Raw genomic sequence first — 19,792 nt, 5'->3', positions numbered from 1 at the left:
GGGGTCACTGGGTGGAGGGGAACAAGGGAAAAGAAATTGGGACAACTGTAACAGCATAATCAATAAAGCATATTTTAAAAACATTTTAAAGCTAAAACTGATCATGTGAGATTTCAAAATAGCAATAATTGTCCATTAGTGATTAATAAAGGTTTTAAAGCATATATAGCATAACACTACTATTTTTTACAAAAATAATAGAAAACTAGCATTGTGATAAGACATTATATGATTTAAGCTAAAGCATCTCTGTTATTTTTAGTGTCTATGTGAGAGTCATGACCCATAAAACTACTTTTTGACTAAAGAAAAATGGTGCATATCAATAGGAACATACAATGTTTAGGCTAAAACTTGTGAAGTCCAGGAGAATATAAAAGGTTCAGATAAATTGGAAACTACCAGTCTATAAATTATCTTAATCTATACAAAACCAAATTAAATCAATCTCATCTGGCTTGCATAAAAACTTAATATAAAGTGGAAAGACATGTAGTTATAAGGTAAATAAAATCAAAAGAAAGAAAATATAGTAAATTTTAGTATGTCTGTTATCTTAGAACTCTTCGGAGACCATATTTCTTTAATTGACTCATTCAATATTGTTGCTGAGCCAGATGGAATCCATTAGTCTTCTATCACTTTATAATGGCTAAAGAAAAGCATACTACTTCTTAAAATATTGCATCACCTTTCCAAAAATAAAATAAAAACAAATGAGAAGGGAGATCTTCTGGAAAACTTAGGAAAATCCTACACATTCAGGCTAAGTACCATCCAAGAAAAAGTATTTGGTCTCTTACCAATGGCAGTGCTTTTTTTACTTAAAAAGGAATGGGCTTTAATGAATTGCCACTAGCTTTGTTTAGGGTTTAGCCTCATGACTATTACAACGAAAAAAAATTACATATATAGAAATCTCAACAAAGGAAAAGAAGGAAAGCATAAGATTATACACATATATTTTTGTTGGCAGCCGTCCGTCTCGAGAGACGATGGTGTAGCTTCTTAAGAGTCTATCTGCACCGCCGAGAATGGCTGTGCAGTCCGACTCGGGAGTGACACGGTATCTGTCTCCTCCCTTGTTGAATCGACATCTTGCGATGACGCTGGAGTGTCCTCTCCAGTGAAGCTGAAGCTACAGAGCCTGGGCAGGGTGATATGGAGGGTCTGCTGTTGCCCATGCAGCAGACCCCCCCTCTCTTCGCAGCTGAAGGGTCCAAGGGAAAGACGGAGTCAATACAGCTTGGCTTCAGGTGCGCCGCAGGAGTTGCCGGTGTTGACTACAACGTCAAACCGCCTTAGGGACTCCGGCTCCGGATTTTCTGTCGGGGTTTACTCCCCTAGCCTTTCCCCTGAAGAGGTATGCCGCAAGGCAGCGGAGGTTTTTTGGAGTCAGAGTTTTCCTTCTCTGACACATATATAATTATATGTATAAATATATATGATTTTATGCTTTAGCTTCCTTCTTTTGTTGGAACTTTTAAATTCTCTCTATATAATGTTTTTTCTTTCTTCCGTGATAAGTTTTGCATAAAGAAGACTGCAAAGAAGCTTATCTCTCATATTTTCCTGTATTTCAAAAAAATAATTAAAGTGAGATATCAACAAAGTCAACTGATTATAAAAGGAACCAGTCTTCTAACCCCCGTGGAAGCAATAAACAGGCTATAGCCATGAAATCAACTACAGCAGAACCGCTCTGTATTCTCTAAGACACAGAGGACTTTAAAAACAAAACAAAACCAAAATGGAAAAATCTCACAAAGAGGACTCTAAAAACTAGTTGGATAATAACTGATTATTCTTAATAAAATCTTCATTAAAAATAAATTATTTTTTTAACTCTTACTAATATATGAGGGGGAACTCCAAAGAACCCAGAATTTATTTAGAAAAAAATCATATATTTATTCTAACATGTTTAAACTTCAGTCACCTTCAAAGTACTCTCCATTTGATGCAATACACCTAATTGAGATTTTTTTCCCACTGCTCAAAACGGGTTTTGAACTCGATGATTTTGATGCCTTCTAGTGCTTCTGCCTGCTTTTGTTTCACTCTTCTATACCAGTAAAACAGTTCCCTTGGAGGACTTCTGTCATCCTGGGAAACAACCAAACAAAAAAAGCCACTTGGGGTGAGATCAGGTGAATAAGGAGGGTGGGGCACAGGGGTCATGTTGTTTTTGGTCAGAAACTGAACGCCTCAGTGCAGTGTGGGCAGGTGTGCTCATAAATCACACATCATGAAATGGACAAACCGCTGAAAGAGTCTTTAAAAAATTCACTGAAGTAGAACACAGCCTCTTACAACAATGCCAGCTGGCACACTGATACAGATGGGTTCCTAGAACACTTACCTAGCAGGGAAAGCCTGTACTGCAAGGGGCCTGCCCTCCAAAAGATAATTTTGTCTTTTTTTTTTTTTTTTTTAAATTTTTCTGGCCCCACTTGTATGTCTCTTAGAGTTCTGATTATTCTACTCACTGCTTTATAAAAGAAAGCACAAAACAAAGTCTAACAGAAAAGGGGATTTTCTTTAGTATCTGGCTCCTTATCCTTAAATTATTGTACTATGTCAGTATTTTCATAGTTGCAGACTTTCTCCAAATGGAGGTGTTTTTTGAGGTTAAATCAAATGATGAAAAGAGAAATAATGTTTGAGTCTCTTCAGCATACAGAATCTCTCAAAAAAAGGGCTCGACCACTTGCCATGGTTTTCCCGATGGCATCTTTGACCTCCTTGTTCCTCAGGCAGTAGATGATAGGGTTGAGCATGGGAGTGAAGACTGCATATGTGACTGAGATCAGTTTATTGGAATTGAATGAAGCAATGGCCCGAGGCCGAACATACATGAAGATGGCAGCTGTGTAGAAGATAACCACCACTGTAAGGTGAGAGGCACAGGTGGAGAAGGCCTTCCGCTGCCCAGTGGCTGAGGGAATGTGCAGGATGGTAGATACGATGAAGACATAAGAAGTGGCAGTGGCTGAGAGAGGAAACAGAAGGATGATGATGGCTAGTGCAAAGTCTACCATCTCAGCCACAGAAAAGTCCATGCAGGCCAGTTTGAGGATGGGGGATACATCACAGAAAAAATGGTTCAAGATATTATTGCCACAAAAGGCAACTTGGGAGATGAAGTATACCTTTAGCATGGAAATGGTGAAGCCACTTACCCAAGAACTGATGGTCAGCTGAACACAAAATCCTGTGGTCATCATGACTGGATATCGAAGAGGCCAGCATATAGCCACGTAACGGTCATAGGCCATGGCAGCCAACAGCACACATTCAGTACAGGCAAGTGAGAGGAAGAAATAGAGCTGGGTCATGCATCCCAGGAAGGAGATTGTATTGGGAAAAAATAGGAATCCAGCCAACATCTTGGGGACTGTCACAGATATATACCAGGTCTCCAGAAAGGACATGGTGCCCAGAAAATAGTACATGGGCTTGTGCAGGGACCCTGTAACCCATACAGTGAGAATGATGGCTAAATTCTCCAACAGCACAAACAAGTAGGTGATGAGGAACAAGAGGAAGAGCAGAACCTGAAGCCAAGAGGAAGCGGGGAAACCCACCAGGACGAACTCACTAACATGAGTGATATTTTTCTTCCACATGATTAGGACACAAAAATACAAAATATTTCATGATAGTAGCACCAAATTGAAGAGTGAGATCAATATTAGCAGCAAGGGTTCCCTAGGTAACAGGTATTTTATCATTAAACTTAACTCTAATGCCATAATCTAGTCCTATAGTATGACTTTGGAGTCACAAGAGCCCACAGGATCCTCTCTGGAGAAAATCAGGTGTCAGAACGGGAAATGAAAAAAAATTCCACTATAGGCACAAAATTAAGATTGACTGTGTTGTACACCTGAAACTAATGTGCAGAATGAGACAAAAGTAGGTTTACAGTTGTGAGTACACAAATCACAGTTTATTCTTGTATTATTACTTCTTAATTATTATATTATTTTCCATACGAATGCCTGTACACCTACTTTTGCCCATCCCTGTATTGTATGTCAACTGTAATTGATTTTTAAAAGAATCTTAAAGCAGGATTATGAAGTCAGATTCAGGGTTTAGGTCTCTGGATCTGGGTAAGAAAGAGGTCTTTAGTCGTACTAGGAGTAAATACTTCCCTTATTGGCATGTCCAGATTTTGGAGGCAGCTATAAAGCAGGAGATCATGATGACTGGAACAAGTGCCAAGGATGGTCCAAGAAGCAGGGCAGGGAAGCAGGGAAATTCAAAATCTGGAGAAAATAAAAGCAGAATATTAACTGGAAAAACCCTTCTGGCCAGGAGAATTGTTGACTCTAGCCTGCTCCTCAGCTAAGTTGTCTTTTGAAAAATGTAGCAAAGGTTATTAACAATTCTCTGCCTATTTTCAGGACCATGGCTTTAAAAAATTGAATAAAAAGACGTCTGCCCTCTTAGAATAATTAAATACATTTTAACTTTTTCAAAGGTTCCTAATAGTAATATAATTATATATATATAATTATTCTGTATATTACTAATTACCCTGGCTGGTTTGGCTCAGTGGATTGAGCGTCGGCCTGCGAGCTAAGTGTCGCTGGTTCGATCTTCCAGTCAGGGCACATCAGAGAAGGAAAACTCTGACCCCAAAAAACCTCCGCTGCCTTGCGGCATACCTCTTCAGGGGAAAGGCTAAGGGAGTAAACCCCGACAGAAAATCCGGAGCCGGAGTCCCTAAGGCGGTTTGACGTTGTAGTCAACACCGGCAACTCCTGCGGCGCACCTGAAGCCAAGCTGTATTGACTCCGTCTTTCCCTTGGACCCTTCAGCTGTGAAGAGAGGGGGAGTCTGCTGCATGGGCAACAGCAGACCCTCCATATCACCCTGCCCAGGCTCTGTAGCTTCAGCTTCACTGGAGAGGACACTCCAGCGTCATCACAAGATGTCGATTCAACACGGGAGGAGACAGATACCGTGTCCCTCCCGAGTCGGACTGCACAGCCATTCTCGGGGGTGCAGATAGACTCTTAAGAAGCTACACCATCGTCTCTCGAGATGGACGGCTGCCGACAATATTACTAATAATTATATATATAACTTACATATACATTGCTCACCCTGTATATGTACTGTATATGTATATAAAAGTTCACATTTGATCTCATTTAATTTGTGCGTTCACCTATATCCTCTTCAAAGATATTACACTGCAGGAAAAAGTGTTACTTGAGTAGTTCTATCTATTCCTTGACTTTGAAACACCTCCTTATTATGGATATTGCTTAAAGACAAGCTGCATTTAGGGAACTGCCTTGAAATTGTGGAGTCTGGAGATTCAACAACTCAGAACGATCCTGGGCTTCCCAGGGCACAGTATGATCTAAAGAGAGAATGAAATTAAAAAATAACTTTCTTCACAAGTGGGGACAGAAGAAAGAGAAAAGTAGAGATAAAAGTTAGCTTGAGATTATAAGTAAAATTAATCTAAGAAAAGGGAAACACACTTTCCCAGAGATGATCTAGAAAGGGAAACACTAAATTAGGGAATGGGAAAGAAGAATACGATGTGGAATTTCCTCAATGCTTAGTTATTATTTCTGATTTATATGTACTTTAAACTCCAAGATCTACAATAAAGTAGTTGGTTATATGTGTTGGAAAAATGGTCAAAGTAAAATAGAACTCAAATTTGACTTCTTTCTCCACTAAACAGAATTATCATTTAACTAATTTTCACACATCTCTTAGCCAGGTCATTTTTGCCCGACAAGTGTGAGGCAGTAGGGAAGCACATAACCTAAACCTGAACAATTACAGAATGAGTTTATGAAGAAATTTTTACATATGAATACACACGCATTCATGTCTGATTTTTCAGGAATCATAGAAAACAAAAGAGTAACATAGTAAAAGATTCAACATGGACAAAAGGAGTACCAATATTCAGAATATCCTAAAGCATTAAAAAATAAAACTATAGACCCACTGGAACAAATAATTGGAAGACATGAATTCTAGTCCCTGATCTATCTCTTACAAATTTTACAATATGAAGCAAATCTCAACTTATCTAAACTTCAATTCCCTTAAGAGTTAAAAAAGGTTAGAAAATTCCAACAAATTATAAATGCAGATTTATAGCACCATTTGTGGTTGAGATAAACATCTATTGAATACTTTGGGGTGGCTTGGCCTCACATTGCATATTGAAAATATAAAGATGAAAAAGTTGTATCTTTCCATTCAAAGTCCTGAGAAGAAGATAAAACAAGTAAACAAGCCATTATAGTCCAGTAAGTTATAGCCAGACATAAGAAAGATGTATGTTAGGAAGGTCCTAACATTACCTTCAGAGGTAGCTTTTAAAATCTGCATCTAGGTAGCTGAGCCCAGATTTTGCTGGAGAGAAAAATCACAAAAGAGACGGATGATATCACCATAAATTTTGGTCAACTGGGTCACAATGTCTGGCTATTCTACATTGTTTTAAATCAATTCACTCTCCACTTTTCCCAAAGATTCTTGTCTCTGCTCTCCAATTCACCACCCTCCTCCCTACTCCAAACCTCAGCAGATAATTTCAACCCTTATGCTACAAAGGCAATCAGACTATGAGATGTGTATTTATTCAGCTTCCCACAACCAAATCATTATGTTCACCTTCTCACATCTCTTCTCATTTCTTCCTTACTTAGCTATCTGCTTTACGTCTCATTTCTCAGGAAACTCATCTACCAAAAATCCCATTTCCTTCTGTTTATTAAATTCATTCTTTTTATAAGTATTCACTGACCACTTACTATGTGACAGGCACTATTCTAGGTACTTGAAATAGTTCACTGAACAAAACAGACAAAAATAGGCCATTTGATTCTCAGTCAGGGCACATGCCTGGGTTGTGGGCCAAGTCCCCAACTGAGGGTGTGAGAGGGGCAACCACACATTGATGTTTCTCTTCCTCTCTTTCTCCTTCCCTTCTCCTCTCCCATAAAATAAATAAATAAAATATATTTTTTAAATAGGCCAAAAGTTCTAATCTTAAGAAGTTAAATCCCAGGGGGATAGAAGCTGTAAATATAATTCTTCTCAAGACTTTGAATGAATTCAATAAAGATATAAATGTATGAATTGATAAGTTCAATGGAGAAAATAGAGTCAGGGAAAATCAGGAGGGCATGGAATAGTGGCAGGTTCATACTTTAAATAGCTGATCGGGATAAACCTCAATGAGCAGAGTCATGAAGAAGGAAGGTATTAGCCATCTGGAATTTGGACCAAAGAGCTTTCCATAGGAATAGGTCATTCAAAGACCCTAAGGTTAGGCTCAGCATGAGGAACAGCAAGGAGTCCAGTATGGTCGGAGCAGGGTAAGTGGAAGGGAGAAATGAAGTCAGAGAAGGAAGGAGTAGGGGAGATGATGAGGAACAGATCACCACGTCCTTTTAAGCACCTGTAATCATGTTGCCTTTTACTCTGAGTGGATTGGAAAGTTTTGAGACATTGAGAAACCTGATGTTATTAATGTTTTAAGAATTCTTCTAGCAGATTGTTCTTATTCTAGTAGATTCTCCAGAGTCATTTCTATGACTTTTAAAGATGGGCAATCAATTTATCTTTCTTCCTAAAAAAATGATTTTTCTTTACTGGTCACATTTTTGTATCTACTTTAGAACCCTGTACAATCAATCAATCCCTTCCTTTCCTTACCTTTGACTGCTCATTTTCTACTGCTGCTACCTTTCTGGTAATATCCAGTTCTTTCTCATCCTTAAAATGTTAGTTTTAGTTTCCCACTCCCTGACCCCTCCCCTCACACCAGCCCCTGCACCTTTAACCCTACCAGGAAAATACCACAACCAACAGACATTTTGGAACTTTCTAGTAAAGGAGGCAAAGGAAAGAACGGGGAATTAGAATATAATGTGATAAACATTGCAATAGAATGTTGTGTGCTGGGATCCTAGGGTAGAAAATAATTCTTTCTGTGTGAGGGGCCCAGGATATTTTCACCAATGAGGTGCCATTTAAACTGAAATGAAGCATTGTTGAGTTTTGAAGGAAGGAGAAATATCAAGAAGAGAACATAACAAATGCAAAGGCACAGAGTAAAGAGATAAAAAGGTAATAATGGAATGATTGGCATTTTGATTAGAAAGAATTGATAGTGTGAATGGATCAAGATAAGGTTGAAGAATGAGTTATGTAATTATCCCTCTTATTCACACTTTTTACTATAACTTTTTAACTAATTCTCCCCATTTCCGATACAATGAGTCTTGCATACTGACCACATGTGTAAAACAAGATGAGTCCCAGTTACAGCTTATCTATTATTACTTGAGCTTCCTTGGTTTTTAGGATCCATATTATATTCTTAAAAATTCGAGTAAGTTGTTAGTACTTTTATTATTTCAGGCATGACCTAGATCTCTGCATATACCCCACTATTTGGGGTACATAACTGAAGGCCACTTGGGACTACTGTCCTACACTTTCTCCCAGTTGAACACTCACCCAGTTTTCCTATTTGACTCTGATCATCTTTCGCTCTTAATCTCTCCCTTTACTTACATAATCTGTCCAATAATAAATATATTCATCATTTACTGGGTACCTGTCATATGGCAGAATTTGTAAAGGTCTTTCCATACTTTATCTCACTTAATTCTCACAACCACCAAATAAAGGAGATATTAGTGGTCCCACATTACAGATAATAAAGCAAATAATTTGGCTCTATTTATACCAGTAAAAATTGGCAGAGGTGGTATTATAACCTAAGACTGTCAGTCTCCAAAGTCTATATATACTCTCTCTACTATGCTATAATCCTCCTTCTTTAAGAATTGCTTCCCACCTCTCTCTCCCCACTGCCACCATGAATTCACAGTCTGCTCTTTCCCTGTATCTTTACCATCTCTCCCACTCTCCTGATCTCTGGCTCTGATCCTCATGCTGAAATCAAATTTTCTTTTAATTCCAGTCTTTTATGTCCAAACTCCTCACTTCTGAATTAGCCTTTACACCCAATCTGAGCCTTTGTGATTAGTCTAAAGTTCCAAAACCTGATTTTTCTAGTTGTTTTCCATGAGCAACTTGCTCCCCAAGTCTATATAACAGTCAAAACCTCCTAACTAGAAAGAATTTTGTTTAGTGAAATAAGCCAGGCAAAGAAAGAAAAATACCATATGGTATCACCTAATACAGGATACTAAAGAACAACACAAACAAAAGAACTAAATAGAACAAAGAGCAGAATAGCAGTCAATAGGGGGGAGGGAGAGAAGGGGGATAAGTAAGGGAAGGGTTTAGTCAAAGAGCATATATAAATGACTCATGGACATGGACAACGGGGAGGGATATGATTGCGGGAGATGGGGTGGGTTGGGTGGGGGAGAGAAATTGGGAGAAAAAGGGACAATTGTAATTGAAAAACCAAAAATAAAATAAAAATAAAAATAAATAAATGCATGTTGAACTAAAAAAAAAAAATCCCTCCTAATATTTGTGATGCTTTTTACCTTAACCCCCCTATATGTCTGAAGTCTAAACCTCCATAACTTCCCCCCACCATACATTGATCTCTGATCCAGCCACTGACCTGATGTATTCCACAGGGTTGCTGCCCACTTCCCTGCTCTAAAGGTCCCTATTACGATGAGTGTTGGCTCAGTCAAAGGAGGGGCTCAGTCAGAGGAGGGGCTGAATTGATGAGTATTATTTGGAAGATACTACAGGAGGGAAATAAGTTTTCTCAAGAAGAAAGAGTTAGTTGCAAGAGAAAAGGAGAGTAGTGCAAATAATGGGAGAGGTTTTGTGTAATTAGAGTGGAAGGTAAAATGGAAAAGAAAATCAAAAGTTCAAGTCTCAATAAAGATAAAGTAGGCATGCAGTGTAAGGGGCTGGGACCCTATAGAGACTGGCAAAGGTCTACTGTCCATTTAAGACAATATGTATAGATACTAGATAGTATTCCTCTCTCCAGACTGAGTGATCTTGCTAAAATATAAAGATAAACCTGTGACTCACCAGTTCAAATCCTTCAGTGGCTACTGCTTGTCTGAACGCCTTACTTACATTGCATAGCATAGACGGTGCCTCATGATCTGAACTCCATATTCCTAATACCCTAATATTCTTCTCTTGTCAGATACTCAGCCCAAGCTCAAGTCACACTGAAGAATATGAAGTTCTTCAATACAACATTCTTCAAGGCTCTATCGTGTGCAGTTGTACATACTCTGTCTTCTGCCTGAAACCTTTCTAACTCTTGTAATCTGGCAAGTGCCTACACCTGACTATCTTCACTGTTAAACCATCCCTCACCATTCCCACTATCATCACCTCCTGCCCATCACCCTAGCTATTTGGTTTTGTAACATTTTGGACCTCAGAGCATCATATCGTGATAACATATATTATTTATTTACCTGTTATCACTACTAGATTTGTGAATTTCTTGAAAAATACCAATTGTATTCTATTTTTATCTTGTCTGTCTTATCTCTAATGTCTAGCACAATTCCTGATGGATGGTTGACACTCAACAAGCAAATTATTTGTGATATTTCATTGAAAACAAATATCTTACCATAGTACTTTCTATTTATGTCACTTTAGGGACCTGGGTGAAGTAGGTCATCTTGGTTGAATATGGCTTAGAAATCTTGTTTCCGTTGTCCAGTGGTCAGATCAATGAAGAGGTGTTCTGGAGAATATAGCCATGAGTCTTTGCTTCTCCACCTGAAAGGAGTTGCAGATAGGTGACATAAAACAAAAGTGAAAAAAAAAGGAGAGACATTAAAATAGCCTAATGTCAATCTTGGAAAATTGCTTCTCTGTGAAACTCAAGAGTTGCATGATTTTGTAGCTCTTGTCACCTGGGAAAGACTCCGGGGTCCAGATGGCTTAGAGGGAAATGAAAAATTATTCTGCTATTGATTAAAAGAAAATTCAACCTCACTCAATGCATATGTATGGTTACACTTTTAAATCCAGAATTCAAAGGTTACTTTTTGGCTTGTTAGATGCCCTGCTGAATGATAAGAGCCCAAAATGGGAGAAATATTTCTACTTTATATAGTTTTTTTTTAATCTGTATTTATTCAATGTTATCTTTTCCCACTCCTCTCTCTCTCTCTTGTTCTCATTCTCTATTTCTCTGCCACTGAACATGGGTTGGTTTTGTATGTTGACTCTTCCCACAGTCCTCATCCAAGCAGAACCTAGAGCTGAAGAGATCCAGGAGGGAATGAGCCCACTGCTCAGTAGAGACAACTATTGTTCTTTAAAGACATATCCTTGGGGATCTGATTCACAAATGCTCTAGGATTTTGTAGAGCAACAATGACAAAAAATTTAGGGAAATTTCCCCAGTGATCCCCAAGGCTCAATAGAAATGATACTAGATGGAGAAACAGAACAGCAACAGCGTTATGGCAAATTACCCTGGTGATTGATCAAGTCTCAAGTCTTGATTTTCCTTCTTTCTGGTTGTCTGGGAAGTAATTATTACTCATAACCTATTACTTTAAAGCATTACTGTTATGTGGAGGGGTTGCTGGTGAGAGTATTAAAATACACAAAAGTGAGTTAGCAGTGTTAATAGTACATACTAAGCTCTAGGGAGGAGCACGACTTTCTTTCCACTCCATCCACTCAAGAGAAAAGTACTCCTAAGCAACAAAGGTAAACAACTGATGGATTGCTGGGCTAGGAAATGAATTTTTGGTGGATAAAGAAAGTTTAACAATAGCCAATTTGGGCTATTTTATCTTTTAAGGAAACTTGTCTTGACTCTTTCTTATGGGTCCTCTTGCATTGCTCTTCTCTTCTGCATCTCCCGTGAATAGTTATGGAGAATGACCTGAGGAAGCAGTTTAGAAGGAGGAATGCCCATTCTTAGTGATCCAAGAAGAAAATAAGTGAGGCATCAAAGCAAAGGAGGGCAGGAGACAAGGCGAAGGACATATGGGACAGGTAGCTAATGGCACCTCTATGCTAAGCCTGAGACTGAAACATTCTCTTTCCTCTAATTTAACCTTTCCATGTCTCCTGCCAGTTTTATTATCAGAGTGATGAGACTATGAGGGCCATTAGACTGTGGGTCTGGGGGAAAGTATAGGAAACTGCTCAGACTTCTCAAAGCCCAGGAGTTTGACCAGTGGAACAGGAAAAGACTTCTTACATTTGGTCCAGGGCTACTCAGCAGTTAGGAGATTGAGGACACAGATCTAATGTGTGACAGAATGTGTCTTTGCCTGTAACATCCCCTCTGCATATACCTCTGTCTCTGAAAACAGCAAGTGTGGTGGCAGCAGCTAAAGGTCATTGTCCAGCACTTGAAGGTTTTCTTAGTGTCCTGTTAAATACCTTATTTTTAGAGATAAGACCAACAAACATAAGTATATTGATAGGTAGAGTGTCTTAAAGCATTTATGTAAACTTATTTTCTGGACTAAAATTCATAAGCAAGAAAAAAGATAACTTTTTATTTGTGAATTCATTTTTATAAAGACATCTAGAGTTATAAACAGTATATCAACTTATTCATTCAATCAATACTTTATTAAAAATAAAATTAGATGGAATAATTATAAAATTCAACAGAAAAATAGTTATTATTGTAATTACCTGGTTATTTTCATCATCCATCTAATGTAGGGGTTTATATGAAATTTTCCATGTACACTTAAAAAGAACTCTGTTTCTCAATAGTCATAAAATTTACTGATTTGATTAATTTTACTATCAGTAGCTGAAACATTGGAATTCTAGGTTAATTCCAGATACTTTAGGAACTAGTTAAGCTATCCATTTAATCTCTCAAGCCTGAAAGTTTTAATTTATTCTAAACTTTAATTTTTAACCCCAAATACCCCAGTCAATCAAATGACTAAGGTCATCTCTATTTTTTAAAAATGTGAGGGCTGCCATCAGTAGAGCCATAAAGACATTTTTTTCATGAAAGCAATTCTTTGCAGAAAATAGAGAATAACATTAATTAGTTGTATGCCTGCTATGTGTGAAAGACTTCACATGTTACCTAATTTAATGCTTGGAACAATTCTATAAAATGTTATAAATATTCCCAGTTTTTTAACAAAAAAACAAGGTTCAAGATAAATAATTTTCTGTATCAGTCAGTGTTCTGTTACAGATAATAGAATTCACCTTAGTTTAGGCAGAAAGAGAATTTGATTTTTGTAAAATCATAGAGATGGCTGGAGTAGGGACCTGTATTTAGACTGAACCCCAGGAGCAACTCTCAGCCCCCCAACCTCCATTGTCTCAACCATAATAAAGAGCAGCTATGGCTGCTGCTTCATCTCCAGGGATGAAGAACCAGAATCTGTTGGCTCCTAACTTTGTCCATAATCCCCATCAGTTAAATGAATGCACCACAGTCTGCCTTCCTCTGTAGGTGACTTATGTGTGAATGAAACTCTCATATATGTGCATGAGACAGGAATATAAACATAAATGAAAGCTTAAGAACTGTAGCGTTAACCTCTCCAGCCTCAGCATGTTAGAAAGTATTGAAATGGATATGAAGAACAAATCCATGATATTTGCCTTAGTTTAAAAATTGGAAGAGTTATAGAAAACCAAATGTTTAAAATTGGAACTATGCCAAAAAATTGGATTGGTATGGGTGATATGGCTCTCAATCGAAAATATGATTTATGTTCAGCTAAGGATTTAGTCATTAAATATCTATTGACTATTGAATACATAAGTAGAAATAATTTTTAGTAACTGTTATAAAGAGATATCTATCATATGAGAAACTTACAATCTAGTATGAGAAATACTATGTGTATCTGAATAATTACCAATATAAGGCAAAGTCTGGAAGAGTGTTAAAACCAACACATTGTCACACTGAACAGGAGTTAAGCACAGCTAGAGATCATTTCTCCCTGATAGGCATGGGGTAAATCAGCACAAGCTGCAGGCTGGAAAACATGGAAAGTATCATAGAACACTTGAAACTCCAGCTAACTTTTAAAGATCTTATGATCAGTTTTGTTTATCTTGTATTTTTGTTGAATAATTTAGAATAGTATGTGTCAAACACTGTGCCAGATGTGTTCACAAATACTCATTTTCGTTCAATCTTCATAACAACTTGTGAAGATATATATGTCACAAATTTGGAAACTGAAGCTCAAAAAAAAAAAAAAAAAAAAAGAAATAGACTGAAGTTCTAATAACCTCTGAAAAACACAAATTAACAGTTGGTAATGCCAGGGTCTTAAGCTAAATATTTGCCTCCCAAGACCATCTACTCTCCCATTATCTTCCCACTTACCCAGTTGCCAGTGAAGCTGTTTTAAAAGGCCAATTATATTATTTATTAGAAGATAGTAACCCAAGTGAGTGAATTAGAACTACTTGGGAAAATTTTGAGGGGAAATTCTTCTATAGATCTTAAGATATAGTCTGCTTTACACTGATAAGAGAAGTGCAACCTATAAGGGAAAAAGTAAAGGGTTAGTTCTATGCAGTAAATTTGCACTGGTCAGAGAGGAACTAAGTGCTTCCTAGTGGCAGACAGAGTCTTACAATAAATTGCAGAACAGCTGGGTATAAAAAATATTCAACACCTGAGTTTAAATTTGCTGCCTGTGTTAGCTCAGACAGCTCATAATCTATTCAGATTGGCAGTGGCATGTGGATAGAAGAAAAGTAGAAGTTATTTATGAAGAAATACTTGAAAAATTAAATGTGGAACAAATGACTTTGTATTTTAATTCAAGTTCTGTCATATGTCATACATAAGCAGAAAATGAGGTTTACTTAGGCTATGTTCCTTATTTCAAAATCTAAACCTATGTCAGTCTTTAAAGTGGTATATTTATTCCAAGCATTCCCACTGAAGTTTATTTCAATTTGACTAATACTTATTAAATCTCAGATACAGTCAGAATCCTAGTAAGAAACAGAAAGTTTCTGCTGAAACTTTGGAGTAGAATTAAATGTCACAGCTATCCACCGAGGTTGGGTGAGGCGAAGACAATAGGCAAGGATGCCAAGCCACAAAAGGACTGGCAGTGCAGATATCCAGTGACAGCCTTGGAAGGGGAACCCCTGTTGCAGGAGTTGTAGTCATTGCCAGAGTCACAGAACCCAGGGAAGCAGGGAATCCTTTCTTGTCATCTTTTTCCTGGCATCCTTCAGTTTCCTGCTGATGCTTCCCATTGACCCAGCCAAGTTGGAAACCAGAGGGCAACAGAGCCAGAGTGATACAGTCCATAGGATCAACCGCTCTCACCCCCTGGGAAATGGGGTACAAGAGTGCAGAGAATAGATAACTGGGGAGTGAGAAGTAGAGGATGATTTGTCACAGTACCTAGAGTGTCAGGGACTATGGCCAGTGTTATAGATTTAAGAGGAATAAGGTTAGTTTTCTGCCCTAGAGGAACTCACAATCTAGCAGGAAGCCAAACACAAACTGACATTGGTTATTCAGAAAAAAGGCAGCTGTAGTCAAGGCTCAATATTCAAAGTGAATTCACCTTGTTCTTGCTTCACTCTATCAGTGACTGCCATTCACCTGGTTGAAACATTACAAACTGAAGATCTAGTACTTGCAGAAATGGAAAATGCTTCTGTGGAACTTATTATGTACCCATGAATCTGCATAATAAGAGAAAATTTACAGATTGGTTAGATTTGGATTGGTAAACAATCTACTTCCTTATGTGACCCCTTACTTTCTTATGTCACTTTGTGCTAATCATCTTTTAGGTACTTGAGTGTGCCATTCTCTTTCTCTTGATTCTTGGCTTTTCTTATCTCTGCAACCCTGATCTTCACTATTGCCCACCATTCAACATCTGTCTAATTTCCTCATGTTAGCCTAACTGCTCCTTCCGTTGGAACATTTTCTCTGCTCACCCTAGGTCTTACCTACCATTTGCTTCCACAGTACCCTGTACTTGCATCATTACACTTATAACTCTAAAGGTAATTCTGCCTTTATTTTCCCTACTCATAGCCATTTGAAAGAGGAATCTGAATCTATTTTTGTTGTTGTTGACTATTATATTCTCATAGGCTATTAAAGTGTTTGGCAAGGAATAAGGGCACAAAAGATAATGAATGAATGAATCAATTAATCAAGCAAGATAAGAATTAGTATAATGTAATTATTGAGTACATTAAGGTGACCTATCAGAATGGATGTTTCATATTGAGGATCAGTAAAAAGCAAAGTTTAAATGGTGTAGATGGGCTCCCTGGATGCTAGAATAATTTCAAAATAATAACAATAAATCAAATGAGTAGGTCCTACTTAATTCAAATTAAGAATTCTTTTTTTTAAAGATATTATTTATTTATTTTTAGAGAGCAGGGAAGAAAGAGAGAAAGAGAGGGAGAGAAACATCAATGTGGGGTTGCCTCTTGCATGCCCCCAACTGGGGACCTGGCCTGCAACCCAGGCATATGACCTGACTGGGAATCAAACCGGCAACCCTTTGGTTTGCAGACTGGTGCTCAATCCCTGAGCCACACTAGCGAGGGCCAAATTTAGAGTTCTTAAATAGTAGAGTAACATTATAAGACCAATGTATAAGAAATATTTGCCCAGGAATGCTAAAAAAATGTTTAAAAAGTGGGAGACAAAAAGTAGGAGACTCCCACTTAAAATGGGCAGGATATAGAATCAAAGTAGCCCTTTTTTATTATTTCTTTCATGTTTTTAGCCTCAGTTTTGTCAATTTTGTAGAATTCTCCTTGGTATACTACATTTCCTTATCTAGGCAGCAGGTCTAACACTCACATTTGTCTTAGAAAATTTTGGATTTGGTTTTTACCTAATTTGTATGTAGCACATATGTTATATTGATGTGTTGAGGATTTCAGCTCAGACATATTCTGATATAATAATGTTCCATTAGTTTGCTGATAATAGTCACAATATAACATGGAAGGCTACAAGAATTTAAGATCCCTCAGGTCTGTGGCGAGCCGCGGCCGTGGGCCTCTCATCCGCAGGATGGGGTTTGTGAAAGTTGTTAAAAATAAGGCCTACTTCAAGAGATACCAAGTGAAATTTAGAAGACGACGAGAGGGTAAAACTGATTACTATGCCCGGAAATGCTTGGTAATCCAGGATAAAAATAAGTACAACACACCCAAATACAGGATGATAGTTCGTGTAACCAACAGAGATATCATTTGTCAGATTGCTTATGCTCGTATAGAAGGAGATATGATAGTTTGTGCAGCTTATGCTCATGAACTCCCAAAGTATGGTGTGAAGGTTGGCCTGACAAATTACGCTGCAGCATATTGTACTGGCCTGCTGCTGGCCCGCAGGCTTCTCAATAGTTTTGGCATGGACAAGATCTATGAAGGCCAAGTGGAGGTGACTGGAGATGAATACAATGTGGAAAGCATTGATGGTCAACCTGGTGCCTTCACCTGCTATTTGGATGCAGGGCTTGCCAGAACTACTACTGGAAATAAAGTTTTTGGAGCCCTGAAAGGAGCTGTGGATGGAGGCTTGTCTATCCCTCACAGTACCAAACGATTCCCTGGTTATGATTCAGAAAGCAAAGAATTCAATGCAGAAGTACATCGGAAGCACATCATGGGTCAGAATGTCGCAGATTATATGCGTTACCTAATGGAAGAAGATGAAGATGCTTACAAGAAACAATTCTCTCAATACATAAAGAACAGCGTAACTCCAGATATGATGGAGGATATGTATAAGAAAGCTCATGCTGCTATACGAGAGAATCCAGTCTATGAGAAGAAACCGAAGAGAGAGGTTAAAAAGAAGAGGTGGAATCGTCCCAAAATGTCCCTTGCCCAGAAGAAAGATCGGGTAGCTCAGAAGAAAGCAAGCTTCCTCCGAGCTCAGGAACGGGCTGCTGAGAGCTAATAAACCAAACCACAATTTTCTATGAAGACTTTTCAGATAAAGATAATAAACTTATTCAACAAGCAGCTAAAAAAAAAAAAAAAAAAAAAAAGAATTTAAGATCCCAAAAGAGAGTGTCTCAAGGGACACATATCAACTGCAAAATTTGCAGTAACTACTGATTCTTTCATCTCTCATGAAACTATTGATCCCATCCCTGTAATGGGAAATGAGCTTCTATAGTTCTGGGAGGAGGCTAAAATTGGGAGAGGACTAGGAAATGCTCAACATTATTTTTAATATCAATGGTCGTCCATCATTACTAATCCAATATAATCACAAACAGAACTATTACCACCACCACCACCACCACACCACTATCGCTTATCATCACACTTTCACATAGCTTACTGGCTAGATTGCTTGTTTCTTCCAGGTGTTAGTATTTGTTAACTGGTGTATCCCTAGAGCTACTATCACAGACCTTAGATATAGGGAGAATCTAATACAGTGCATTGTAAAGCAAAACTCACTAGGTTCAAATAACATATTTCATATTTATTTATTTATTTTTTTATACATAAAAATTATTTATACCTGTTTTCATTGCTTTTACATTAAGATGCAACCATCCCCTTATCCAAAATAGCTGGTGAAAAAACAAAACAAAAACAAAACAAATTAAAAGCCTTTAAAGATGCTGGTGAGTTTTCAAATGTCCTTGCTGAATGAACCCAAATATCAAACATTATCAATCAATAATTCAATGATAAGGAGAACCAACTGAACAAAACTGAGCTATAAAATATCTATATATATAGCAAAAGCAGAATTAACTAGAATGCTCCAACTTCCTGGCTAATTGACTATTTAAAACTATTCTTGTTTTAACCATTAGTTTAGAAAAACCTTCCTAAATAGAACCACTTCAGTTTGATGTAGTCCCATTTATTTTTTCTCATATTTCCCTTGCCCTAGGAGATATATTGGCAAATATATTGCTACGTGGGATATCTGAAATTTTCCTGCCTGTGTTTTCCTGTAGGACTTTTATGGTGTCACAACTTATATTTAAGTCTTTTATCCATTTGGACTTTATTCTAGTATATGGTATAAGATGGTGGTCTAGGTTCACTTCTTGCATGTACCAGTCCAGTTCTCCCAACGCCACTTATTGAAGAGGCTATTTTTACTCCACTGTAGGCTCCCACCCACTTTGTCAAATATTAACTGATCATGGAGACATGGGTTTATTTCTGAGCTCTCTATCCTGTTCTGTTGATCCATGTGTCTGTTCTTATGCCAGTACCAGACTGTTTTCATTACCACAGCCTTGTAGTATAGTTTGATGTCAGGTATTGTGATCCTTCCTACTTTGTTCTTCTTTCTCAAGATTGCTGTGGTGACTATTCAGGGTCTTTTTTTGTTCCATATAAATTTTTGAAATATTTGTTCTAGATCTGTGAAATATGCCATTGTTATTTTAATAGGGATTGTGTTGAATCTATAAATTGCTTTGGGTAGTATGGACATTTTAATGATGTTAATTCTTCCCATCCATGAACATGAGATATGCTTCCATGTATTTATATCTTCCTCCATTTCTTTCTTCTTTCATATTTATTAAGGTGCATACCGGACAACTTATTTTTTCCTCTTTTTGTGTGACTCAGTTTTCTGATCTTTAAAATCAGATAATTAATCATAACTCATAGAAGTGTTATGAGAATAAAATAGTTTATTAGATTTAAAGGGTTAATAAGACCATCTTACATATGTTAACATTTATTATTACTCTGTCATTTCAAAGTACTGATCAAATATATATAGTGTATATTAACATAGCTCTAAATTAAGGCAATACATACTGTTGTTTCAATTTTTAATTTTTTTCTCTCTTCCTATGTTGTGACT

At 37.5% G+C, this 19,792-nt stretch overlaps 2 protein-coding genes across 2 annotated transcripts; one reads left to right on the top strand and one right to left on the bottom strand.

Annotated features, from left to right (window-relative positions):
* Positions 1-2,672: 2,672 nt before the first annotated feature.
* LOC150018246 (olfactory receptor 6B9) lies at positions 2,673-3,629 on the bottom strand. The gene has a single exon (XM_090267281.1). The coding sequence runs from the start codon at positions 3,627-3,629 to the stop codon at positions 2,673-2,675; it is 957 nt and encodes a 318-aa protein (XP_090123407.1).
* Positions 3,630-16,968: 13,339 nt separating this feature from the next.
* Positions 16,969-17,953, top strand: LOC150018245 (large ribosomal subunit protein uL18). Its single transcript, XM_090267679.1, has one exon. It carries the CDS (start codon positions 17,006-17,008, stop codon positions 17,897-17,899), a length of 894 nt encoding a protein of 297 aa, XP_090123805.1. The 5' UTR covers positions 16,969-17,005; the 3' UTR covers positions 17,900-17,953.
* The last annotated feature ends 1,839 nt before the right edge of the window (positions 17,954-19,792 follow it).

This window comes from Furipterus horrens, unplaced genomic scaffold (assembly GCF_987537825.1).
Source record: "Furipterus horrens unplaced genomic scaffold, mFurHor1.1.pri manual_scaffold_2, whole genome shotgun sequence".
Taxonomy (NCBI): Eukaryota; Metazoa; Chordata; class Mammalia; order Chiroptera; family Furipteridae; genus Furipterus; species Furipterus horrens.
Note: the sequence above shows the minus strand (reverse complement) of the source record. Positions and strands in the feature narration are given on the sequence as shown.

Coding starts and splice junctions, on each gene's coding strand:
- LOC150018246 (XM_090267281.1), bottom strand. CDS start 3,629: ATGTGGAAGAAAAATATCACTCATGTTAGTGAGTTCGTCCTGGTGGGT.
- LOC150018245 (XM_090267679.1), top strand. CDS start 17,006: ATGGGGTTTGTGAAAGTTGTTAAAAATAAGGCCTACTTCAAGAGATAC.